General features: G+C 40.1%; 1 protein-coding gene across 1 annotated transcript in view; it reads right to left on the reverse strand.

Moving 5' to 3' along the window:
• GLG1 (golgi glycoprotein 1) overlaps positions 1-26,586 on the reverse strand; it is a 77,599-nt gene that overhangs the window by 15,170 nt on the left and 35,843 nt on the right. The window contains exons 2-10 of the mRNA XM_015640172.2: positions 24,371-24,403; positions 21,588-21,674; positions 17,935-18,150; positions 11,186-11,389; positions 10,418-10,489; positions 8,060-8,243; positions 6,106-6,320; positions 1,282-1,403; positions 550-651 (exon numbers count right to left, since the gene is read on the reverse strand). Of these exons, the coding sequence (XP_015495658.1) occupies positions 550-651; positions 1,282-1,403; positions 6,106-6,320; positions 8,060-8,243; positions 10,418-10,489; positions 11,186-11,389; positions 17,935-18,150; positions 21,588-21,674; positions 24,371-24,403 (1,235 nt within the window). The remainder of the gene's footprint in view (positions 1-549; positions 652-1,281; positions 1,404-6,105; positions 6,321-8,059; positions 8,244-10,417; positions 10,490-11,185; positions 11,390-17,934; positions 18,151-21,587; positions 21,675-24,370; positions 24,404-26,586) is intronic.

Below are 26,586 nucleotides of genomic sequence, written 5' to 3' on the forward strand. Positions count from 1 at the left end.
TTTAAAACAAAGCACTGCCATGTCTGGATGAGAAAGATGGAAAAATAGTGCTCTGAAGGGTATTACATCTGCTCTACAGGCTGTAATCACACTTAGAGAATTTGAAAAAAAGCAAAAATGGAGGCAGGAAGTTTCTCACAGTGATTCTTTGTTATATTTAAAAACTTGGTTTCCTGAAGTTCTTTATTGTAGCACTTAGAGCAGATACAACTGGCTGCCACCTGCAGAAAAAGTGACCTTCAACTTCAATATGGTCAGACAGAATTCTTTAATTAAAGATGCAATGAATTTCAGAACTCAAACTTGAGCACTTTTTAAGGCTGCATCACTTCTAAAAGAGTACCAGATTTAAGTGGCATCACACCTTTTCTAAGTAGCTTTTGCTTTTACTGTTCTACACAAGCATTAACACCCTACTGACCTGGCATACTTGAAAGTTCTCTCTTGAACAACAACCACAAGTTATACTGTTTTACAAGGAACTGCTAATACATACAAACACTTAATACAAACATCAAGTGAAGATAAATCTTGTTTTACAGTACTCACTTCCAGTCACGAGATATAAAATACTGGAGCTCCAGGAGCCTATGCTCACAGTCTTCTACCATTTTCTCAGTATACAAGTGCTCCATCAGGCAAGACAGAATCCTGCAAACAGAAGAAAAAGCCAGGCCACAGACTTAAAATCATGCTGAGCTTCCTTGTAACAGCTGATGTTGCCAAATCAGTCCTCCAGTGAACCATAGATAGGATGTGAAACTCGGTGAAGAGCTTTCTCTTTCTTCACAAACATTACATCTAAAATGAGTGTATATCAGATTTGTACCCTCTTGTATTCCATTGTTTCAGTTATCTCAGCAAGTCTGATACACAACAAAATCATAAAGACTACTCCATAGAAAATCTGGCCCAGGGCAGAATATGTTATCAGACCTGAAGACAAAGAAGATACCTGTTTCCACAGTATGGGTTTGCTTACCTGGCCTTTCCAGGTATGTCACTTTGTGATATTGCTTGAGACTTACATAGTTAGAGAAATTAGCACATCAAAGGTTACAAATTTAAGCCTAAATGCCTGTGAAAGCTACATCCTTCACCAGAGCTAAGCCAGTCCTCCTATAAAAATACTGGCCTGCTTCTACAGCAAGAATGGAGACAGCTCAGTGCAGCTCTGTATGACTGGTCTGGACAGGTTTTAGTGTCTCTGCTGGTCAGCCAGACAACCTTGATGGATGGCCAGCAAGAAAAAAAGCACCAGTTTGACTGAAAGGCACCTACATGGGGTCTCCAGACCGTATGTGCTTGCAGGCTGTCTGTATCACCGACTCGCAGGCCTCGTTCAGCGCGCGGTCAATGCGATAATCGGCACCGGGGTCCGTTTCCTGGATCAGGGTTTGAAGCTGGAAGAAAGGAATTGTGGATAGGAAAACAAATGTTAAAGACATAAATGAGAGCACTTACAACCTCACAGTGTGGCAATTCTATGCCAGTAACAACACCATGATGCATGAACTCTGCTCTGTAGTGTTTTATTTTAAGAGCTTGTGCTGCCAACTCTAGCACTGCTGGACCCTAATTATCATTATGAAGTAGCCCAGGAACATTGTATGTTAGAAAATATCTAATATCTAACAGAACTTAGACTACCTCCATACCAATTAACAGAATAGAACAGGTAAAATTTGATTTGCCTACTGTATTTTTGATCTATCTTAAACTTTGATGGTAGCCTCATTCCATAAGGCTGACAATACAAAACACACAATTTTTTTGTATTTTCATGAATACTATTTACAACTGAAACCTGAATCAAAAATACTGAATCAATGTCTAAAGATTGTGTGCCTATATCCACAAAGAATAAACTAGTTTTTTAATTGCCTGGAAAGGACACAAAAATTTTACTGAGATACAGAATAAAATGTCCTGTTCTGATATCCCATGAAGTAACATTTCCTCAGGGATGCCTACTCAAGCTTTTAGAAGTCAGGGTCTATAGTACACATTTTTTGTGTATGTGTCTAAGGTATAAAATAAATCCAGGACACAATGTTTTAACTACTTAAGAGAAGTCATAGTGTAAGTGAAAGATGAAAAAAATATTACAAAGATTTAGAGACTAGGTGTGCCAACCCAAAGCTGATGTCCCAACACTCCCTTCATGCCTTCTAAGTACTTTTAGCTGCCATAGGTAAATACATTATGAACAGTTCCATCAGGTCTTTTCTAAACTAAACTAAACTAAACTAAACTAAACTAAACTAAATCAACTAAATCAAAAGCACAGTTACAATTTTCTCCTCGACCTTTCAAAGTCTGCACCTAAATACTATCCAGGAAACTCTCAGGGGCAAAGCCCTAACATCACACAACACAGGCAATTAGAGAACTGAAGTAAATACAAGCTAGGACTATTTATCCAATAGGAAACTTGAAGTTGTAAGGAGAGACCACAGATTGCCTGGGAGGAACACAGGATTTCCTGTGACTCACTCTTAATTATGCCCAGCCTCAGCTTCTAAGGGATGCAGGCAGCTGAGAAGAGCGCTATCAAAAATTCTTAGGATATTTTCATTAAGTAATAATAATAAAAGCAGCATTTTATACATCTCTGACTATGGTCAAACAGAACCTTAAGGTCAAACCTTAACTGGATGTGTTCTTTAGAAACCTGGTAAGAATTACTGCAAAAGGAAGAAGAATATTGTGATTTTGCTGGTTCAGAGACTCACACAGCCTGCATGGATGGGAAATACTCTGTGTGTAAAGTGCTAGGTTTACTTCAAGTAGGGTGGCTTACATATCAAAAAGACAGGCAAATAGAACCTCAAACCCAACACTTTCTTACACACACAGATTAAATAAATTGGCCAAAGCATTATGTAGGCAGGATTCTTTCTCAGGTCTCAGTTAATTGGTCACTTTAATTTTTGTTGCTATCAAGTGGAAGAAGCCGAAGCACACCAGGTACAGCAGCTCAGAAGCACTGAAGCATCTCCTTATCCCTCCACCCTGTTTTGGGTACTACTGCAGAATTCTCAATCTTAATTCTCAACCACATGCACGATGTGCAGCACCAAGCCAGCTGCCCTGACTGCAGGGAAGAAGGAATAATTTGGCACCAGTGATAGTGATAAACGTGAAGGTTATATAGGATTTTCCTCCCTCACACAACAAACCCTTATAGCTGAAAAGCAGCTGGATAAACTTTATAATGCTCTGAACTTTTATCCTGGACATGGAACTAAATTAACAATGAACTACCAATTTAACAGTTGCATTAGAAATTGGAGGCAAGAAATATATGCCCTTTAAGCAGGGATTGGAGTTTTATACACTCAAAGGTCTGAACAGAAAAAAACCCAAAGGTAAGACCAGGGCAATACAGAAGCCACATATTTGAAAAACAATTTGTCAACAGCTCTAATATCAACTATTGCTTCCACCAAGCAACACCAGAGGTGCTAGACCCTGTCAGTACAGCTGCAGACCTTTGAAGGGCTGATGCTCACAATTAAGTGACACTATCTCCTATCTGATGACTTCCCACAGCACACACCCACCCTCTGTGCGGGCACGATCCCTTAAGTGCATGGTTTAGCACTATGAGGCCCAGCACACACCAAAATACTGGGGTTTGAGAATGTCTAAGAATGCATTTTGCTTAAAATTTTAAATATAAATAATTGCTCATAATCCACCTTCAAGAAAGGGTATGAGTCAATGCTCTTGCAGGAAAATAAAATAGAGGTTCTTTGGTTAGGATTCCTTATATTGCTTCTGGCAAACATCTTCCTTTCATAAAACAAACAGAATCAGAGCAAACCTTCACAGATAGGATAGCAAGTAAAACCAGATCTAAATTAGATGTTTCCCCTTCCAATTGCCTCCAGCAAACTTTCTAGGCAGGTGTGTATGGTCACAGAGCTTCTGTAAAGAAGAATTTCAGGACACTATCTGTTGCTTTGAGTTAGCCAAGAAATCAAGGTGCTGTATTAGCATTAGCTAATGATACTGCTAAAAGCACAAGGATGCAAGTTTTTGACTCCATAGAAAAGACAACATCTGGAGATGGACTCAAAACGCTGCAGCAAGCTCTGCTGGGACCATCTTCTCTTTCTGCAGGTGAAAATATAGGGGTGCCACAGACAAGTGCTCCACCATTAAGAGCCACACCAGAACCACACATCAAAGGTGTTCTCTAGGTACCCAAAAGGAACTGAAACGGATACAGCTCACTCTAAAGGATGGATCCCTAACTTCCCTTCTTCAGGGCCTGCCACATTGGCCAACCTCATGTGACAAGTAGTTGAAGTCTCTAGTCAAAGTTGCACAGTATGTGGAAGAGTTTTGCACAATATTCTCTTCCTTGCAAGAATAATTTATCTGCCTTTAAAGGTAAAAGCAGAAAGCTCATTCTAATACAATAAGTCAAAACACAACAAGGCCACTGACAGCTGAGGCAATCTTTACCATTCAAATACAAAAAATAAGAACAATAAGTTATTTAGTACTTCAAATTTGTAGTGCTATATAATAGCACTACAGAATGTTCAGAAATTCAGAACATTGGAATGTTTATCCTGTACTTGAAATCATCTTTTTCTCTTGCCCATAAAAATCCAGACAAGCTAAATGTATAAAATCAACACTTAATTTGCTTTCTGCTGTCCTTTGCCCAGAGAACAAAACACATTTAACCTGAAGAGGGACTAATGGACAATTCTATTTACTATTGCACCAACTTACTGTAAAAAAATAAAGCAGTAGCTTAAGTATAAGGGAACTAAAAACCTCCAAACTTGCCATAAATTTCTAAAGATACATTGCTCTGAAAGTCTGAAATTCCATATAACTTTTGGGGTCTCCAGTTTTGACTTATGACTTGTTCTGAACATGCATGTCATGATCTAAAAGTTAGTCCCAAGATTAACTGATCTTTATGAATATTTGAAAATAATGAAATTCTGAAGCAGCAGTTTCAATTTCATATTTAAACAGAAACAAATATTCAGTTTTTCACACAAAGGCTGCAAAGCATAAGTCATGCACTACAGATCCCCGCAGGAATGACTCAAACTGTACAGCTGCTGCACCAGTACACCTGATATTTATGCAGAAATAAGCTTCATCACAAAAACACCCTGTGACTTACAAAAATTTAACGGATATTAATTTCTCTTTGATAATACACACAAATTGGCATCATCTGAGGCTCAAGTTTTAAGCTACATTTAAAACAAAAATGTACAGAATGGTGGTTCTGTTTATTAAAAGAAGTCAAGAGCACACACACCTCCCAAACTCCTACATCAGCACTAAAACTCCCTTGCTGTTTTTATCATTGATGTCACTTTTTTGGGCTCATGGATCCTTAAAACCAAGTATTAAGTACAAAAATGTAATTTCATATTAAAAAACACTAATGACTTTGAACAAAAATTCAAGTGTTTTCAACTTAAAGAATGATAAGCAGGATGTATTTGGGACCAAATGGACTTTAAGAAAGGCAAAAGAAATATTCCTTTTTATAGAGGTATTTTGGAGGAAAATGACATTTCCTTCACCGGCTGCAAGTACACACAGCAGTCTGCTGTACCTCCCTGTCCCTGAACTTCCATTTCCATCATTAAAGCTGAATGAAATAGCAAAAATAAAAATGAGTGGGAAGGTGCCACGAAAGGTTTTGTGCATTTCCAAAGACGGGGCACAGGGGGAAAAGGGAAAGAGAGGGGGAAAAGGGAAGGACAAGGAATGTTTTAGAATTATAAAAGGCAAGTTTCCCCTACATCCTGCACCCAGGAGAGAATTCCATGACTTCAGAGTTGGTGGAGAAGAACTACAGAAGATCCAATAAAAAACCCAGAGTACAACAATCCAAAATGCATTTTTTGAGGGGAAAAACACCACCCTTACTGATGTCCTGCTACATACCAAGTTCACAGCATGGCAATTACACAACTGCTTCCAGCATTCAGTGGCATCCAGCACAGCCAGGCTGACTTCAGCAGAACCTCCATTGCAAGGCAAAACACTGACAGAGAAATCAGTGCTTCTACCAACTGAGCAAACTGTAAGTGAAGTGATAGAAAAGCTCCTTACTGCCTGCTGACAGTTGGGTCCCACGTTTCCCTTTTCGCCCCGCACGACTTTCATCAGGCAGTGCAGGGTGCGGCCCTTCCGGTGGAGGCCGGAGCAGTGGTGCTCGATCTCCCCTCGGCAGCTCAGGATGATTTCTGGGCTCAGCGAGAAGTCTTCCATCAGCATGCGCCGGTAATCCAGCATTTCACCCTGGCACTCGCTGCTCACTTGTCGACCTGAGTCAAGAGAAGATGATGTGATTTAGTTTCAATGCTCAGCAGAGCCCTTCTTGACCTGTGCTACCAGTGTGTTGGAAGAGCAGGCACAACTTCAACACTCTGAACGCCAGACTAAAATGTGCCGGAGCATTCGTGCAGGGGAATAAACCAGCAGTTGTGGTAGCTCCCATCATTTAAACAACCCTGAAAAATATAGCCAGTCTGTAGATTTAACACACATTTTTTAAAAAGAATACCAAAAGATTACGAAAATCTGATTTTGAATTTCACATTATAGGAGTTGCTTCTGAAGAACAGCTGAAAGCACTCGTGGATCCACAGCTCTGTAGCACAAGACAGCTTTTCCCCATATGTTCAAGAACTTTTTCCACTTTTCCACTGCAGAAGTCACCTTTGGTAGGTTCACCAGCTTGGTATGTTACTGGGAGAGGAATTTGTCCGGACAGCAGATTAAACATTTTTTTCACAGAAAAGGTTCTCTAGGGCAATAGCACATAAATGTTCAGGAAGCCAAAACTCAGACTTAAACAAGAGTGTATATGAGTGTCCAACAAACCACTGCAGCTGCACAGAAATCTTGCTGTGATAAATACTTAGATCTGCTATAAGCTTTCCTGCAGTCCCCATCACAACCTATTTATATGTGCACAACATCCCATGGAACAGAGGACACCCCAACAGGGACTGCCAGGCATTGTAACACATGCACGTGGTGCTGTGTGGAATAATTAGTGTTCCTCCTGGGTTATGCCTCATGCATGAGGCACTGCAGAACCTGTTCCATCATGAAATGAAATAGCTGAACAGCAGTTTTCTGCATGCAATTCAGGAAACCACCTGCCCTACTGCAGGGAGAAGTAAAAAAAAAAAACCCACAACTTTTCTACCAACAGGGCTCATCATTTCCACATCAATTAGAAGCAATGAGTTATTTAAACTCACAAATGCAGACTGCTTATGGAATTACGGCAGCCTTTCCATCCCATGCCAGAGGCACTGCAGCATGCAGCCCTGCTGCTCACTCTGAAACCACCCAGCTGCACGCCAAGATGAAAAACAAGCAGTCCTCCAATGCAGATCTAGAGGATGTAACACATTGTTTCACATTATGGCAATTTCACAGAGAACTTCTAGCGTGGACCAGCTGCATTGAGCCTTCTAATGCCTTTGGAGACAGCAGCTGGTGTTAAGTTAATGTAAGATGGAGGTGTCCTAAGTGATCAAAAATAATATTCTCACACTTACCTTCTTTCTATATAGGGGAAAACCAGAGTCAGAGAAATTAAGGTATTTACTCAAGCTACTGAACTGCAAGAAAAGACATTATTTACAGCAGGAAAAGGATTGAGTATCCCTGTTTCTCCCAGAGTGAGGATAAACAGGTTCTCTATTCTCAGTTTTAACCTTGTAGCATATTTAATGCTTACTACACAATGAAGGAAAGGAGCTGCTTGAATTCACAGTGAATAGAAGGATTTGCAACTACACATCAGCAGTCCAAGTGGGATTTGCTCTTTTGCATTTTAAACTTCTTGTCTGCACAAAAGGAGTCAGTGGCAGAGGGGTTTACTCAGCTATTCTAATCATCAAAACAACAGGGATGAAAGCACCATGATGAGGAAATTTGCCTTTAAAACCAAGTTTGGAAAACAGAGAAGGGAACTGTAAATACATGTTGAAGCTGAAGGTCCCTGATTTTAAAATCCAGGTGCCAGCAAGTCTTGAATTGCACTTACCTCTGTGCACAGCAGACTCTAAGCACATCAACAGATAGGAAAGCCGGGCTTCCCGAGAGCGGGGCAGGTTCTCCACATTGCAGCGGTATTTCTTCAGGTCACTTTTACAGGACTTGGCCAGCGAGTAACTGACTTTGTAGTCTTGGGCAATCAGCTTCTGGCGGGTTGTCAGCGCATCGCGACACTGCAGGAGACACATTGGGATGGTGGAATGAGCTTCTCTGCACTGGGGGTGGAGAGTTGAACCTGCTGCTGTCAAGTTTTCAAGTTGCATCTCAGAAAACAACCAATGCTTTTAAATTCATGTGTTTAAGCTGGACTGCAGCTAAATTTCATTTGTCTCATTGAAACCACACAGTTAACAATGCACACCGAGGTCAACAGATCAGGGCTTTCAAAGGGAGCAGCTCCCTGCAGAGCAGTTCTCAGAACTGCACATTCATCCAGCTTTTTGTGAAGAGTGTGACTCATTCATGGCAACTAGGAGCGGTTGCTGACATTTATCCCAGCTGTGGTACATCTCACCCCATGCCCTCAAGAAATAACTTTTTCCAGTTACATTTACAAAATAAAGCATTTCTTGGATTTGTTCCACAATGCGCTGAGCAGGTGATAAAACAGTCTAACCATGGGAATTTCTAGCCATTTTCCACAACTGGTGAGGTTCATCAGGATGCACTGTGGCCAAACCTGAACGCAGCAGCTGCAAGAACAACCCTCTAAATTTAATCCAAAAAAAGGACCTGTAAGAACACTGCTGCACTTCATAGCTTTTGGTTTAAATTATGTGAAAATTAAATTTGAGGGCAGCAGGTATCTCAGAATAGCTCAAACAAATTTGTCCATTCCCAGCCCACTTGAAAGGAAAGAAAACAGTGAAATATGTAGACTAGGGAGAAGAGGGAGCAATCTTGGCACAAGGAACAGGAAAGTCCTAGAACCCTCTCCCCACTTTCAGGTGTTGACTTCACCCGCTCCTTCCCACACCTACTTGAGGACCTGGAAAGCCCTACTCCAAGATATTCCCACTCCATCTTCGATGCTCCTGTGAAGTCCCAGACCCTGGGAGTGGACAAATTTACAGCTCTGGACACAGGGAGATACAGGCTTGCAGATACCTCATCACCTGAAGTAGGCAAAGGCTGGATACAGCCCAAGAGCAAGTTTTGGATGACACAAAGCAAGCCACCCACCAGCAGCTATTGCTGGCTACATGTGTATGCAGCAGCCGATGCCGCCACCGGCAAGGAGGGACTCTGCTGGGTAACAGCTTCTACAAAACCAGTGACTTTGCAGATGGTCCAACCTTGGCAGCTACTAGAGTGAGAACTACATTTAGTGTTCCTTCTGCTCTGCAAACTGCGTCCTCAGAGCATCCACCCCTCTCTCTCTCTACAAAGTCATCTGCTGCAGCTTGGTGTAACCTTTCTACATCTTACATTCATACCTCAGGAAGCTGATCATGGAAAACACCATTCAAAAACTACCAGTGTCCCTGTAAAACTAAAAAGGGGTTCAGCAACAGCAGGAGTTCATTTCAGCAACGCACTTCTACAAAATGGAGCTTTGTTTCAAGCCCTCAGCAATCACTTGTTCAGATTTGAATTTGTTAATTGAAACCAAGCTGTCAGACAGCTAATGCATTTAACAAAAAAGAAATTAGTCTGATCCCTCCAGCACTCTGAGTCAAGCTCCTTCAGCAGATCTTCTTTGAGGAGATCTTTACAGATACTCATCTTCATATCCCTTCTGACAGATTATAATTCCATATAATCGTAAACACTATGATGCTGCTTCCAAAATCACTGAAGGCACTGCTGCCTTAACAAAGCACCTATACTAATACAAATTTTTCAGGACTAGCTTTTTAGAACAACTTTTCTTGCTCTTGTTGAAAACCACATTTTCAAGAAAACCAGAAAGAAAACTTCAGTCACTGAACTGTGCATTCTTCCCACACAGAATGTGATGCTTGAAAACAGCCTTAAAAACACAAGTGAAAGAAATACAGCTTCCTTTTTGTTTCTAATCTGTACAATTAGAACACCATTTATCCAAGGCTTACCTCAGCATGGTGTGACTGCTACTTTAAACACTCAATCACAATGCTACTACTTGAGCTCCATGTCTGCCTCCCCAAATTACCCACCAAAAGCTTGGATTTATTTAAATCCTTTACTTTAAAGACTGAAACTTGAAACACAAAAATATCAAAGTAAAAGCATTTGCTAAAGAGGAGCCGATTATCTGGCTACGAAGACGACATTTTCCTTAACACTGGAAAATATTAATGCAGCCTGGACCGAGGAATGATCTGATGATTTCTGCAGTAAGAATTTGTCTCACCAGGATACATACCTTTTCACTCATTGATTCTTCAAACTTGTGATTAAAGAGGCACTTGTATACCCGGCCTTCCCCAGCCTGAGTCTGTGAAACAGAACAGTAACATTTGCCCTTAAAGATAATACTTGTAACACTTGACTAGCAGGCTAAACTACACCTAAGGAGAATTCTTTTAAACTAATAATATATTCAAGTTAATATTTCAAATTACAGCAATAGCTTCTATGCAATAAAAATCCTTTAAACTTTATTGCATTAAAAAAATCTGGTCATATCACCCTTTTAGTGTAACATCTCTCAGCTAATACAACCTGAGACTGAACAATGCAGTTCTTCAGCTCATGCTCTAGGCATAGGAAGTGCTGTAACTACAATCAGACCAGGCTTACTTTGTGCAATAGCTCACAGCTGTAGAAAGGAGCGGTCACTGGCCCCTGTCTTTCTCCTCCCTCACCCCATCACACCAGCTCTGATGCCCCCTAAACCATTTATGCCAATTCAGTTTATTAACCCATTGGAAATAACATGTGTTTGCTGGGTGAAAGAATTTAATACTGGAATTATTGCAAAATGACAGTTACAGGGTGTCTGTTTTCTGTATTAAATATAATTTTGTATTTCTGTATTAAATATACAATATATATAAATAAATATATTTCTGTATTAAATATAATATCACTGAGGCTCCAGTATACAGTTCCCTTTCATTGCTTCTTCCACAGAGGTTTTGGGTTTTTTTAATGGATTAATATAGAGAGAAAGGAAGAGGAAAGCACTCACATTTTCACAGAATCGCTCTCTGTCATCTCGGCACGCAAAGTAGAGATGCCGGTCCAGGTGGAAATCATCGGAAGAGAGTTCAGCTACACGAAGAATCGCTTTCTTACACTGATCAGAAACCTGGATTCGAGGATCAGTTTCCTCTGCCTCTTTTACCAGGCCTTTTTCCAGGCATGCCACCACCTCTCCTTGTGAGTGAGCATCCTATGGAAAAACAAGACACCTGTAACCAAGCTTTTACATAATCAAGTGAGCTGTGATTCTGGCTAAGTACCACATTAATTAAGCAACAAACTGTCTACATGTAGACTTCCCAACATTCAGCCTGAACCACATTTAAATTCAGACGAGGCAACAATTAAGACCTGAGCTAACCACACTTTATACATCACCATCCCACTGATGGTCACCATGAAATCCTCCCCTCCAATGCTCTGGGCTTGTTTTAATGTGATTTAATGAGATTATCACTACTTAGTCACACTGCTCAGAGCAGTTTACCAAAACAGCCAAATTATCTTTAATCTGACACAGCTTTCTTGGAACCATAGCAACAGCAAGGAACAGCATCACATTAAGAAAATGCTTGGGGAGAGAAAAATCATAAGTTTTGCCACACCGAGACAAGACTTCAGTTTGGGTGGTGAAAATTTGTGATGTAAAAAAGGCCACAAAGGAGCTTTGACCAATTTAGGCTTCTTAATGCTAATTACTCCACTAAGAGAATAAAAAAATGCAGAGCATTCAAGAGTAGACAAAGATCTCTGACAAAGTGGTTCTGGCCCAGTGCTGTGCACCACATCCACTGTCCTGCAGGCCTGGAGACAATCTTGGACTGTGAGCAGCAACTTCCAATAAACACAGAGAGCCTGAGCTTTGTTCAAAAGCCTGGAAGAGGCAGGACAAAGCTCAGCAAAGCTTCATTTAGTTTCCTATATCCTCATTATGTGTTTAGAAAGAGAACCATGCCTCCCTCCTACATATCTCTGTAGAAGGTCTAGTTCCTCTAAAGGACTCTACTGGTACAGATTTCTCAAGGCTTCTGCAAGTTTTTCATGTGAAGGCCACCTTAATTTATGCTGCTTTGCTGAGAGAGGATATTGCCACTAAACTTACACTAAGTATGCAACAAGGCATGCATGCTCACATTCATCTGAATCACCCAGCCTGGCATTTGCAGTCACCATTTCGGAGCCATCCCTTCAGCTTGCTCTGTCAAGCAGATCATCCACTGCTGTTACATGAGCATGAGTAAGAGAGCAGCCTCCATAAAACATGTCCATGACTACTCAAAGCCATGCAAGTCTTCCCAATCTTTTTGTTCTGACATGTCTCCTTACATAGGCAGTCTTTGATGCCTGTCTTAGTTCTGCTACACTCGGAGCACAAGCAGAATTGATTACTTGCTAACTTGTAAACACAACCCAGAAATATCATCAGTTTAAAAAGGCTAAAAGCAGTTTTCCCCTACAGAAAAAAAAAAGAAAGCAGAAAACCTAAAACCCACACCCTGCAAAATTCCTTATTTTGGTTTGCTCCTTTGAGTGAGAACTGGCCAGTTCCATATGCTGAGTATGTACCTTTTAAGAATATAATTATATATCAACAGTCCCTTTAGGACGGAACCTCAAATCTGGATTCCGAGGAACACTACTCAGAAGTACATTTGCCACATCACTTAAAGTTGCCATTTATCCATAACCTCATCAAACACAAACACTGTTCTGCAAACTCTCATGGTCAGTCACAGGTAGTAACTACAGCTGAGAAGATATCATGTGTGAATGAAAACAGTAATTTTAAGCTCCTGTGGCACATTTTTGCTCCTGCCTAAGTGAAGTTGCAGCTGTGAGACAAGGCAGACCAAGCTTACTTTCACTCACCTGCAGCTTTCCTTTGCAAGCTAGCAAGAAGGGCAAAAGGCAAGCTTTTCCTGCTAGGAAAATCAGAAGTTTCCTGGTTCACAGCAGTGTGGGTTTAGATTCCTGGTCAGAGTGATATTATATATGTAAGTAAACCTATTTTTAATAGGAAATCTGGAAAGCAGGTTTCCATATACTGGATGCTGATTGCTGTTATACTTTAGGGACACAACACAAAAAGGCTCATTTATTGCATTACTTTGCTAATAGAGTTTTCCCATTTGGGCAGATCATCCTGAAGTGCTGGCTACTCTGCTGCCCTGTGTTAAGAGCAATTTTAAAACATGTCAGATTCAATAGAAACACACACAAACAAACCCATCTGGCTCCTGAAACATGCTCTTTCCTCCAACCATCAAGCATTTACACACCTCCTTGCAGTGCCCTTAAGGTTCTTGTGTCCACATGACACTGTTTGGAAGATTTACTGGCCTAATCTAGGATTCATTTTCAGGCAGATCAGGTCCCTGGAGTGCTAGTGCTGACTAGTTAAGCAATTTTAAGGAGAGCCTGACTCTTCATTTCCTCAAAAGTGCATGAAGACACCCACACTACTGCCAAACAGAGCATGGGACTCTACAAATATGGTTTAGAGAAATATCACTTCGAGCTTTAATTATAGGGTAACACCTACTGTATTTAATATTGTACAATCCCTTATTGCAGACTGGAAGGGAAAACAAATGTGTGTACAGCTGCACTCAATCACCCTAAAGCAGCTGGCAGTCAAGGCCTCTCCCAGGGATGGCAGGGCAACATTGGTGGTACCTGCAACACCACCCAGCTCTCCACCACAAGAGATGCCTGTTCCCACCTGCATTCCCTGTGCCAACAGTCATGGGCAGTCAGCTCATCTCCAGAGGCACCAAAGTCAAGGGTCATCATCCCACAGCATGAGCTCTCGCGGTCCTGCTCCAGCACCAGCTGCCTGGTGTGTCCAAGGGTGGAACACTTGCTGCAGCTGTGGAATAAATCCTATAAAGCATTTTCCTCTGTCCAGCACCCATTCTCAGAAAACCTCCACTGCAGAGTTGAAAACTTCTAAGTTCACTCCAGAAGTCAGGACTCCCACAAAACTGCTGCCTACTGACAAAGTCTTGGCCTCATTTTTTTCTGGAGCAATACACACTGAAATACAAGAGATTAAATCCAAAAATCTGGTTTTAAATGTGGTTCTTGGAACCCAGCTTTACCACCATTATCAAGTTTTAAATAGAGGATTTTAACTGAAAGTTGCAAATATCTGTAAAACATTGTAGATAATTATCTAGTCTGGAGAGCCTTGAAACTCTTGATAGATTTATGAAAGGATATACCTAGATCTACAAAAGCTACAGGCAGCTTTCTAATGCAGTCCCACAGCACTTTGAGCCACAGAGAAATGGAACTTAGTTCTAAATGTGCAAATCCCCTTCAGCACAACACTGTGAGATTTTAATTCCTAAAATTCAAACTCTAGGCATGTAGCTTTAGGCCAAAACAGAATTTTAAAAACATTGGGTTTACTATTCATTTTCCATTAGAAATTTCACTTTCCCCAGTATAGTTTAGTCTTTGCAACTGTTGGGGATGTTTTGTAATTTTTTCAGAATCTTCCCAGTAAGGATTTTATCCTGTCTGAAAGTTGACATGCCTCGAGTATACATCTGTCCCAGCTGTAGCCTTGCAAATAGAAGCTAGAAAAGTGACCAAAAGATAATGAAGAGTAAAAAGAAGCAGCAGGCAGGAGGGTAAAATATAACCTGTCTCATCAGCACAGCACCCTGCACTGGACAGTTGTGCCAACCTGCTAGAGCCCGAGCAGCCAGGTTATGGAAAAGCACCCAAGAGATCTACTGGAACCTCCAGTTCAGCATTCCACCTGGCTAACCAACACACCAGGGATGCTGGGATGTCTCCTGGATTAGCTAATTCCCAGTACTTCAGATAACAGTACACTGCTATACTAGTACACTGAGTAAACAAAGACTGAGCTGAATGTTATCTCTTTCCATTTACACTCAGTTTCTTCTGTGTCCAGTATTTTTGTGAAACTAAGGAAAGAGAGCAACTGTACTCAAAGCACTTAAGAGGTGAAAAACAAAAACAAACCAAGAAAACAACAATCTCTTAAGGTGTCTTCCTTTAGGAAAAATGCTGTTATCTGATAAAGTACTACAAGAGATGTGCAATTGACACCTTATGTAGCCTTCATTATGGCAAATAATCAACTACAGCTTGGACATCACAGCTCAATAGTACCCTAGCAACTACACACTACCCAGTAGAGTTTGATACAATCCTGGATTCGACCAGGACTGGGAAAGTAGCTCATTTCAATCAGCAGCTGAAGAAGAAAAGCTCCACTGCAATTACCCATTTCAATTTCAAATGAGATCCCCATTGCATGAAGATAAAGCAACTTCTAAATACCAGGAGACCAAATTAATTATGAAACACAACAGCCAACTGGAGAGGTGACTGAAACTACTATTAAATGTTTCTCCACTAGCTGGAAAAAGATAAGAGAGACAGCCCCCACCCCGAACACAGGCATATTAGAAAACAATGCTTTCAAATGACACATCTCTAGCCTTTCTTCTACATACAGCAAAATGAAGTCTAGGGTCAGATCAAGACCTCTAAGCTGAACTTTAATGCTCTTACAGAGCAGAAACTCAAACAAAAATGTGTGAAAAGAAAGCACAGAAATCACCACATCAGAAGCAACTCAGTAGGAACAGAATTCAATTAGGAAGTATCAAGCAAGTTGAAACAAAAAAAATGAAGTATGGAAAAGGAACATGGTTAGCTTGCAGAGAAGCTTCAAGGGGCAAGGTAATTCCAGATTATCAAGGTACGTGCCTTTCACAGTTAAAAATGCCAGTTTATCCCAGTTACTCTGATGAAGCTATCATACTGCAATCACCTAGCTGCCTGATGTAGATGGAGTTCATGGTCTAGCTGTATTTATTTCCATAAATAGAGAGAAAGAGAATCTCTTCCTTCATCTTCCTCCTCAGGTGTCCAGGTCCTATTTAATAAATTCACAGTTACCTTCACTCATACAAAAGGGTAATGACTGTTTCTCTACAGGTAACACTCAGAAGCTACAGAGTGGAAATAAAACCTTAACCAGCATCTGATGGAAGCAAATTAGATTTCTCTGAAGCAGCAAAGGGATAGAACAGAACACCAACAAAAGAAATGCTTGCATAGCCATTTATAGCTGTTTCCATAGCAGTATAGAGTACTTCAATTGCTCCAAGTGCCAAGGATGACAGCATAACAAAAGATATATGACAGGCTGCAACGCTTTTACAAACCAAGGCACAATATTCTGGGTTTGGTACCAAGAAAGCGAGGAATATGCATGAGCCATCGTAAAACCCATAGAAGTTTGGTTAGTGATCACTTTGCTAGCCCACAGAAACTTGGTGACCCAAAGTTCCCCCTTCCCTGGTGCCTTGTGACCTCAGCTACCCCAGCCATCCTCCTCCCTCACCCGCCTGAACCGACCAGTGTGGTGGGTTGTGCAGAGTTCTCCACACAGGCCTGCCCACACTGACTTCACTCCCACCACATGAGATTTGGTTTATGCTTACAAAATCCCCTCTGATGCATCCTTTCAGTGCTACTGTAAGTACTTTAATTTATTTAAATTTGGTCAAGCCACAGACATACAGACCTGACATCCAGAATTCATGTTACATTTCTGATTCTATACGGATTGCTAAAAGCAATTTCTCATTCTCAGTTCATGAGGTCTTTCAGCCCAGTATTAGAAAAGAGCCTTTACTTTATGGAGAAAGCAAGTTACTCAGCTGTTACCTGTCTAAACCTATAGTGCATCCAAGTAACTCCTGCTTCTGTGGTTGCTTTTGTTCTTGTTTCCAGAAATAAGTCCTTATTTTTGTGCTTTCTGTGGCTCAGCTAAGTCTTCTGGAATACACTAGAACTTAAATTTAACACACTAGCTGCTAATAACTCCGAATATCTCAAACAACTAGGAAGGTTTCTTTTTTTTTAACCAAAGAATGTACATCTTATTGTAAATGCCTTCATTAATAGCTCATTTATGAGACTAATTGTTATAAGCGTAAAAGCTATAATTTAAAAAGCACTGTAAGAAGTTGATAGGCTAATTTCAACTTCATCCCTAAACATAAAAACTTATCATAGGAAAAGTCACACTTCAGCACTACATATTTGCTGCCTGCATTAGCTATGCTGAAGTAGACAGGGAAAAGCAGTCCCTTGAAAATAATCCCACAGCTAGTCACTATAAACTATTCTTTGCACCAACCTCTGCTTAAGTATCGGTGTGTTCTACTAAAATGTGACAACACATACCCTGTGCCCTTCAACTGATTTTGTAGGGGCAGAGGAAAGGAGAAGCAAACAGATAAAAGCTGATGATCCAGTCTATCAACTACAGCGGAGAAAGCAGAAATGGTTATAGCACAGGCATGATCACCTTGATAACCCTTCTGCCAGACCCAACAAAGGCCCTTAAGCAAAAGGCCTGCTTAAATCTATTGCTTGGATTCACTGTACTGAGTCAAACTTGAAAGGACCTCATCAAAAAGACAGCTACCTGCCAGATCACCTGTAGTGGGGTGTGGAAAGACAAAAGTCTCTACATAGCAGCTCCTTACAGAGGAACAAATGCATATTAATTAAAAAGGAACTGCAAACGATCATGACATCACCGTTTTCAGACAGACAAGATATACCATGTATTTTCTCAGTTGCAAGATAGTAATAGTATTGCAGAACTTCCACATCAGTGTCCTGAAGTAAATGACTTTTACAAGTCTATTGGCAATCTACATGTTCTCTGGATACCTTTTCTCCAGGTCGAATGCTGCCACATTTCAGGAGATTGATGTCAGCTTTGCAGTCATCCATGAAGCCACAGATCAACCGATAATCACTGAAGATAATGGCTGTCATTTTAGTGATGTACTGATGGCACTGGTACTCAGTGATATTACCTCTGTGATCCACCAAACATGACACCAAGAACCCTTTACCAACTGGTTCATCTGCACACTCCTTTATCTGTTAAAAAAAAAAAAGAACAAGAAAGTTTCAGTGGCTGCAGCTTATGAATTTAACCTTATAAGAAAATCCTCAAAGAAACTTGCATCCGTAGCTTCAAAATCTGCTAGCAAAGAAACCCTCTAGGCTTTAGTTTGATTTTTGGTAAGTCAGAATAATTGAAAATATTTCAGAAATGAGACATCTCATGTGTGCCAGCATCCAAAAAAAGCAAACACAGCGACCTTGAGGATTATAAATTCTATTGCTCAATAATCGTCTTTTATAATTACACTGAACCCCTGCAATCAAGTAGACTTGTAGGAAAAATGCTAGTTTGACAAACCTTTATTTAGAAAGCTGAGCGTATTACAGATCTCTAAATCATACTTACACCCCCATTAGCCACCTGACCTCGTACAAGATAAGATTTTGGCCAGAAGTGAGACTGATTCAAAAGTCAACACTATTTATGGAACTGTTTATAACTTGCTAAGAGATGAAAAATACTATAAAGGAAAATCCTCATCGAATGCTTTTCTATGAGGCTCTTGCATGAACTGACTGTTGGTACTAAAACCATTTTACTCTCTGGCCTAAAAAAAGTAAAAATCACAGCTAACCAAAGCTGAAAGCTGTGCAGAGATTGGAAAAGCAGCATACAAAGAACAGACAGGTCCCCAATATAAATCACAGCTTGCTCTGCTCAGGGAAGCAGACAGTCAGGACGAACCCACCACCTCTGAAAGTAAAAGATGCAGGCAGTTTTGACAGTGTCTTTCCAAAGGAAGGGGAAAACATGGTTACTTATCAGTTAAGGATGGTCCCTGGAGGAATCTTTCCATAGGAGCAGTGCAACGCCTTGCTCCAAGGAGCACTGAGACTACACAACTCTTTAACCCTGGCAAGTCCATGTTGAAATACTTGCCCAGTTCTGGTGGCCCCTGCTCAGGAGTGTGCTGAAAACTGCAGTCTTAACACTGCAGAAAGAACCCCTGGCAGGCAGACACTTAAGTTCAGTGCTGACAGGTTTGCAAGGAATAGATACATGGGCTGACTTGATTGCATCAAAGATTTGTCCCTGTAAAAATACTGAAGGGCTCATCAATCTCAAGGAAGATCTATGGCAATCAATAATTCTGGCAGTTTCAGATAACAAGCAAGGGCAGCACTAAGGGAACAGGCAGGAAACCATTTTATCGGTTCTCAAATACCAAGTTGGAATATTTGTATTGGAAATTTTAAAAAATGGAGAGCTGTCTCAAGGAAGATATATTCTAATTCAAACTAAAATAATTCAGGGCACCCTGTGACAGACTCACACAGGTCAGACTAGATGAATAAAACAGATCTCTGCCTCAGCTTATGATGCCATTACTTTCTGTGTGATAAATAAAACATTCAGCATTTAAAACATCACTATTTCAAGTCAGATGTGGGCTGGTAAAACATTTTATATTTAATCTAAATAGCTTCTAAACAGTTTCTAAGGTCAGTGTAATTGTTACAGATAAGATTTAAAATACATTTTAAAGTGAAAACACATAGGATCACTGCAGGGTGAACAGGACAGAGCTGAGCAAGTGCTCTCAGAGAAAGCTACATCTTTGGCTTGGCCCTACTTCAGCTCAAGTACCGTGAGCCAAACCAGCACACAATGGCAACATGCTGTTTTTGGAGAGCCTGGCTTTGGAAACAGCTCCAGATCTCCATGGTCTGAGCCACTGAACTGCAGAAACGACCAAGCGAACATGTTATTGCCAGGCCACTTCTGAAGCTACCACTGCTATCTGGTTGCCAACTATAATTCTAGGTTAAAGCTCTTGCCAGAACTTGTTAAAGCCACAACAGCTGAGAAAAGAATAAATTGGAATTTAAAACTGTATTTAGCTGCACTTTTCAGAACATACCCATACCCAGTTGGGTCAGTCACCATTTCCCAAATGACTTTTTCTAGGAGTTGGTCTTCTAGTTTATTTTGTTCTTAGTGCAAAGCAATACTTTAAACAGAGTTCATTCACCCAAAAAGTCATCTATAACTGTTAGTGGCAATTTAAGGAAAATTTTAATAGGTTAATATTGCATGGGAGGAACATGTGCCCACTATATATCTTTTAAAGACTTTTGTAGAAGTACCTGTCAAAAATATTAGTGGAATGGTTTATGCACCTGCCTCAGTTAAACAACAGAAGATCAAACATGAGATTATTGTTCCTTATCTAACCTTTTCCTTTAACATAAAAAGCTACTCACCAAATGGCAAAACTCAAAAATTATGTATATTCTTCCCACTGCTTTTAAACATAATATCCTAGATTTACAGGGCATCGTTTACAGCAATGCCAGACGGCCACTGTATAAAAATGATAATTAAAAAGACTATTAAAAGAACATTTTCAAGAATGCCTTGGTTGTAAAAATTCTGCAGCAGCCATATGACATAAACCAGAAAAACATGATCTTTTCTATGATCACAAAAAAGTGGGTTTCAACAGATTTGGCAGTGTTTGCTTTTGGGAGTTACCAAACTCCAAATACAACACAATCCTTTGATGCAAGCTGTCTCCACTGTTTCATCTTCTAGCCTTCTTTTAGTAAGTATTTTTTTTAATCTCTCCTTACACTAAACAACTTACATTAGAGCAGACTAAATGTTCTTTTAAAAGGCAAGTTTAGGGCTAGGTCACATTATGTTGGTGGATATACAAACAATGGTTTTGAGAGCATGGCTTAGTGACTGAATTAAGTCAGCTGAAGCCTGTACAGCTGCAGAGAGCCTTGCTTCCACTGCTTCTCTGAAGTCTAGCTGAAAACCACCACAAACTGAGGAAGAGACCTCAGCTCAGCTAGCTACTGCAGGAGCACACAGGTTCAAGATCTTGAGCATGAGCACAAGGAAAGAAATGATTGATCAAGTCGTCTTTGAAGCTGGACCAAGGTGAGTGGATGCCTGAGATACAGAGCACTAATTCCTAGCACAAGGTAAAAAGTGGAAGCTCCTAACATAGTCTCCTTGGAGTAACTACCCTTTGAAACTTGAAAAAAAACCTCAAGTTGATTATCATTTGATGTCTGTGTGCTTATCCCTTCTGCTTGCAACACACAGTCCAAAACCAGCCTTATGTTAAATTCAGCAGAACCCCAGCTTCAACAACACTCTTACAAATGTCAAACACATGATAAAGAGGGGACAAATCCAATTCACAATCGATTTCTGACAAAAGGTTTGGTAGGAGCTGGTGGGTTGTTAGTTCAGCATTTCTTTCTACCATTCCTTTGCCTAGGTACCACTAAGGTACCTGGCTTCTTCAGCAAGGAGATTGAATTAATTGCAGGTACAAATTTGGTATATGATACTAGAACTGCCCCAAATCACTATTCACACATTAATTTGCTATCACAAAGAAACTGATAAGCCTCAGTGTCACAAGAGCAGCCATGCCTTCCTCCTAGCTTACCTCAGCAATAGTGGACTTGCAGACTTCTCTGGCCACGGATTCAAACTTTGGATCTGTAGTCAGGTTCAGCTTGTAGTTCCACAAGAGCTATAGAGAAAGCATTTGTAGAAAAGGAGTTTAAGAGCTTTCTGTGGAGAATAACAAACATTTTGCTTCAGAAAACAATGAAGCATCACTTATACCCAATCTCTATCATCATCCTTCTACAGTGAAATGATCAATAATAAGTCTCCTTGACAACACCTTTGTCCCTTCATTTTTGCAATTTTCTCCTACTGAACAAATTCAGGCTGTCAAAAATCTCTGCAAGGTCATGAGCTGACTCATTAAAAGCAAAGATAACAAATGAAGAATATTTCATAACTGAAAGGATAAAACAATGAAAGCTTTAACTTGCTGCCTGTGGCATATTTAGCAACACCTTTAGCCCACCACACCTTTGTGTGCCATGGTGTGTGTCTGATGCAAGTGAACTGAACAAATTAAACCCTCAATATGAGCAGATGTCATGCTGAAAACGTTGTAAAAACCTAGCAGAAAAAGGCAGGAGACAAAGCAGCTTGATCCTTCTCTGAGGGCTGCAACCAGACAACCTTCTAGATGTAGATATATTTCAAACATACAGGAGGTTCTCTCTTGCTAAGCAAAATGATACATTTAGAGCTTAAGACTGCAAAAATGCTTCTGTAAGGTTGACTGTTATTCCAGGAGCCAGCAATGAGCTCATGAAGGAGCCTCAATGCACAGGGTCAATGTGCAAGAATCAGTCTTGGGCAAGTCACACCCTGTAGATATATATACACATCCCAGATGTCCTCCTAAGGCACCATAAAGTGAAAATACAGGGTAGGGTCACAAAACCTCAACAAATTAATAGCTGAAATATTGCCTGGTTGTTCTATTAGCTCATCTGCTTTTCCAAGAACTTAAGTTGCATTTAAACATTTTTCATTAAAACTTAAAAATTAAGAAGTTTTAAAAATTAATTTTAAAAACTCTGCCTTCCTGACAAATTAATATGAAAAAGATAAAGTTTGGTGAAATTTTTACTTTGATATTTCAATTGTAGACAAAACACTGGGAAAACAATCACATGTTCTACACAAGTTTCACATCTGCTTCAGGAGGGTGGAAGCACAGAGGGAGAACCAAAATCAGAATCAGCATAGCTGCATGACATCCACACCTCTTACAGTTTTGGAGCTGCAAAAAGTTAAAAAAGGAGGTGATGGGAAACTAGGGTGTTACAGATGGAGTAAATTGTAAACACAGTGTTTAAGGGGTAAAAGTGAATGAATAGGAAACCTGTCCTTGCAAAGAGTGCTTTGTGTAGGTCTCTCCCAGGCAGAACTGGAAGTACAAGGAGGACACAAGATGAGAATACATCTCTGCATTTGTAATCTCACACTTTGGAGAGTCTCAAAATGAGATGCTCTCCAAATGAACCCACAAACAGAAAGAAGAAGGTTAAACTTGCAGCTTAAAACTGGTTTTAGCACTAGGCAGTATTTTCCAGGGGATGATCGGCAATTGGACAGCAGAGAGAGGCAAAGAAAACATTTGGACATGAGACAATCTCTCTGTGGTCTAGTTTTTTATCACCTCCCTTCAATTTCTGCCTGAGAAAATGAGACCTAGCCCACAGTTCCTATTTGTGAATGGCTTCCACAGTCCACATCCACTCAATATTTGCCTTGAAGCAGAGATGCCATCATTAATCCAGCAGAAGAAAGATCCAACTTTGATTTCTAGAATTCTCAATTTCTTCTTCATTCAGGTAATTTTTGCTGGCACATTTAAATGTCAAGCAGATACGTTTTAATTACTGGAGTTTTCTCTTTTTTAAAAAGACTTAAACAGAAACATGTTGTGCCCTTCATCTGATCCAACCCTGCACAACAGAATTACAGCTGCCAACAAAGTCAGGCAGTGAGCTAAAGGTTAATTTATAAACACAGTTGGAAATTACTAGTTGTACAGCACAGCCAGGTTTCATCTCTGGAATATATCTTCCAATAATAAAGCAAAATACAGCTTCTCAAGCATCCAAAATCAAGACTGTCACTGAGGCATGCACTTGTCTGTCTGTGTTCAGGGCTAACCAAGCAATTAAGGATCTTGATATGGTGTACGCTGACAGAATAGAAATGAGAAAAACCAAAAGAAACCTAATACCAACCTCAGCAATGAATTTTTTTTCTCTTTTTTTAATTTTTCTGAGAGTCTTGGGATTTGAAGAGTTAGCTTGACAGCCCAAGAACTGGCTAATAGTTTGCTCACAGTTAAACACAGTGCTGAGAGGAAATCTGTTCTAAAACCAGCCAAGTGTCTCAAACTGCCTCTAAATATCACACCCCCACAGCATTTTCCAAGCGAGTCTAAAAATTTAGCAGCTGTGAAAGTAATACAGAAGGTGTCAACAGCTGAAATTAAGAGTTTAAATTGAGTACTGCTCACATCATTCCCAAAAGGAACACATCACATTGCTCCCAGTAACTGACGGGAACCACCCCCCAATTATAAAACAGGAAAGATGTCTGCTATCTTCCCCTGATACAGAAGTACAGTTTATGAAGTTCTTAAAAATGTTTCACTATGAAGTCTCCATTGAGACCAATGTGGTTATACTGGGTTCTAGTGTTCCTCCTCCAAAGGCCAAAAACCCAAATGTGTCTTGATTAATAGCCTTTGCAAAGTACCAAACTATGCAAAATAGCTCAAGTTCACAAGGGATAGGAGGTGCAAATGCCATAGCTAGAGAGAATAAACAAAGCAATACTTACGTGATTGCAGTCTGAAGAGATTTCATTATCTGGCTGAAAGGAGAAAGAAAAGGAGTGTCAGTTTACTACCAATGTGATGAATTTAACAGAGTCTAAACTTTTGAAACTAAAATACTGTCAACTCTTTTCCACTATAATAAACAACTTGACACAATTGACAGGAAATTTTAAAATCTGCATCACAAGAGCAATGATACCTAATTACCAAAAAACAAACAGGTACTTTAGACATTATGCTGTATTAACAGAACAAAACAACACAAGACTAGCAGAATTTGTGTAAACACAGCAAAAACAATGAATGCACTGGCATCTGCCACAATTGCCCAAATAAGAAAGCAAAATAGCACCTGTGGGAAAACAAAGACAGAGTAGAATTCTAAAGAAAAATTAGTTTGGTTCATATAACCAAAGGAGAATGGTAGGACTCGCTCCCCTCCCCCAGACTGAAAGGTTCATATTCCCCATTTGAGAAGTAACAGCTTTTCTTTCAGTTGTACATAAAAGGGCTGGTTCAAAGGAGTCCCAAGATTTATACTTTCAACTGTGAGAAACCGGTGACATCCAATATTCATACATCATTTCAAAATATTCACTATATTCTCCTGGGGAGCTCCTTTGGAAAGAATTCCAAGTGCAAACCATCCCATTCTCCTTTCAGCCTGAGTAGCTCTCGCAGTGAAGAGTTCCTTGAAAAAAATTAATCATACAAACTCCTATCTCCTCTCCACAGCAGAACAGCAGAAAGGCAGGACAAAATCACCTGGCTGTCACACCCACAGAAAAATCAACCCTGACTCACAGTATCTGCTTCTACTGATACTTAAGATGCCAGACATGCTTTAAAAGCCTCAAGACACAAAACCACTCTAGGCTTAAACACATCATTGACACTAAGATGTTAGACCTCAGGGATCTAACATAAGAGAACCAGCATTTCAGCAGTTTTGGAAGCAAGCAGAGCTTTTCAGTGCAAGCATTTGCTGCTGCACAATCTGTTACACCAACACTTGTACCATTGGTACTCTGGGGAAAGTGAACACAAGTTTATGAGGAAAAAAGCAAGCCTGGAAAACATTTCCAAGCTCTTAATTGCAGCCATTATTAACTAAAGCACTTTTATTTTTTATAGCAGTAAGTGGCAGAAATCACCTCTCTGCTTTGAACATAAAAAATGGTACCTGAAGGATTACAGTAATTAATTGCAGTTTGGTCAGACTGACATGATCTAAAACTGTATCTCCCAAAGTAATTATAAATTTGAAAATCTGGACATCAACTTTTTTTAAAAAAAAGACTAGCAGATGTCTGCTAGTTATCCTCAGACTGCAGAATTGATTCTTTCAAATGGAAACTAAGATGCCACCCAAATGGCTCTATTTTACAGCAGACTCTAAGGCCAACACTGAGACTTACCAAGTGTACTTTTCTTAATTTTCTGCACTCATCCAACATCCTTCAGCAACAGATGAAGATTTTAGACTACTTTCAAAAGCTGAGAGGCAGAGTGCCCCCCACTGAAATTGCTGTCTCAGTCTTTTAGTCAAGGACAGTTTCTTTATAAAAATACATAGGCTAGCATTGGAATTCTGCTACAGAGGAAAGGACTTCCTAACACATTTGCAGGCAGGAGAATTTGTAAGGGTCAGAGAGCACTCCTACAAAACCCTTCAGGGTCACTTCAATTATTTTTGTACCCTCCAACCTGGTAACCTTTGCTTCAGATCCACCAAAGATTAAAGCTCAGGGTTTTTTCTGGAAAGATGAGCCCAAAAAGATAACATACTGGCTCTCACTGACTTGAGAAGCTTAAACAAGCTTTTCTTGACATACACAACAATAAAATGTTATATATTGAAATACCAGATTTCTTTGTGGTCTCTAGCAAACCTCAGCTCTTTGAAACAAAATCTAGCCTTATTCTTCTGAAAAGTGTAATGGAACTTTAATGGGACCTTAACTAAGCTTTAATACTGAATTCATTCACAGCTCAGTATTTAAATATGCAAAGTATATTATCTAGCCAATAATCCTTTCAATGTGGAACAAGATGACCTCCTGCTAGCTAAGAGCTGTGATCCTTCCTCCCTCTTAACACTGGAAGTGTTGGAGAGGTGGGTTCACACAATGTTGTCCTGCTTCTCCCTTTTACAGTGAAGCAACAGGAGAAAAAAACAATCCTTTTAGCTGTCTGATAAACTGAAGGGCTGAGTTTG

Source organism: Parus major, chromosome 11 (genome assembly GCF_001522545.3).
Source record: "Parus major isolate Abel chromosome 11, Parus_major1.1, whole genome shotgun sequence".
Taxonomy (NCBI): Eukaryota; Metazoa; Chordata; class Aves; order Passeriformes; family Paridae; genus Parus; species Parus major.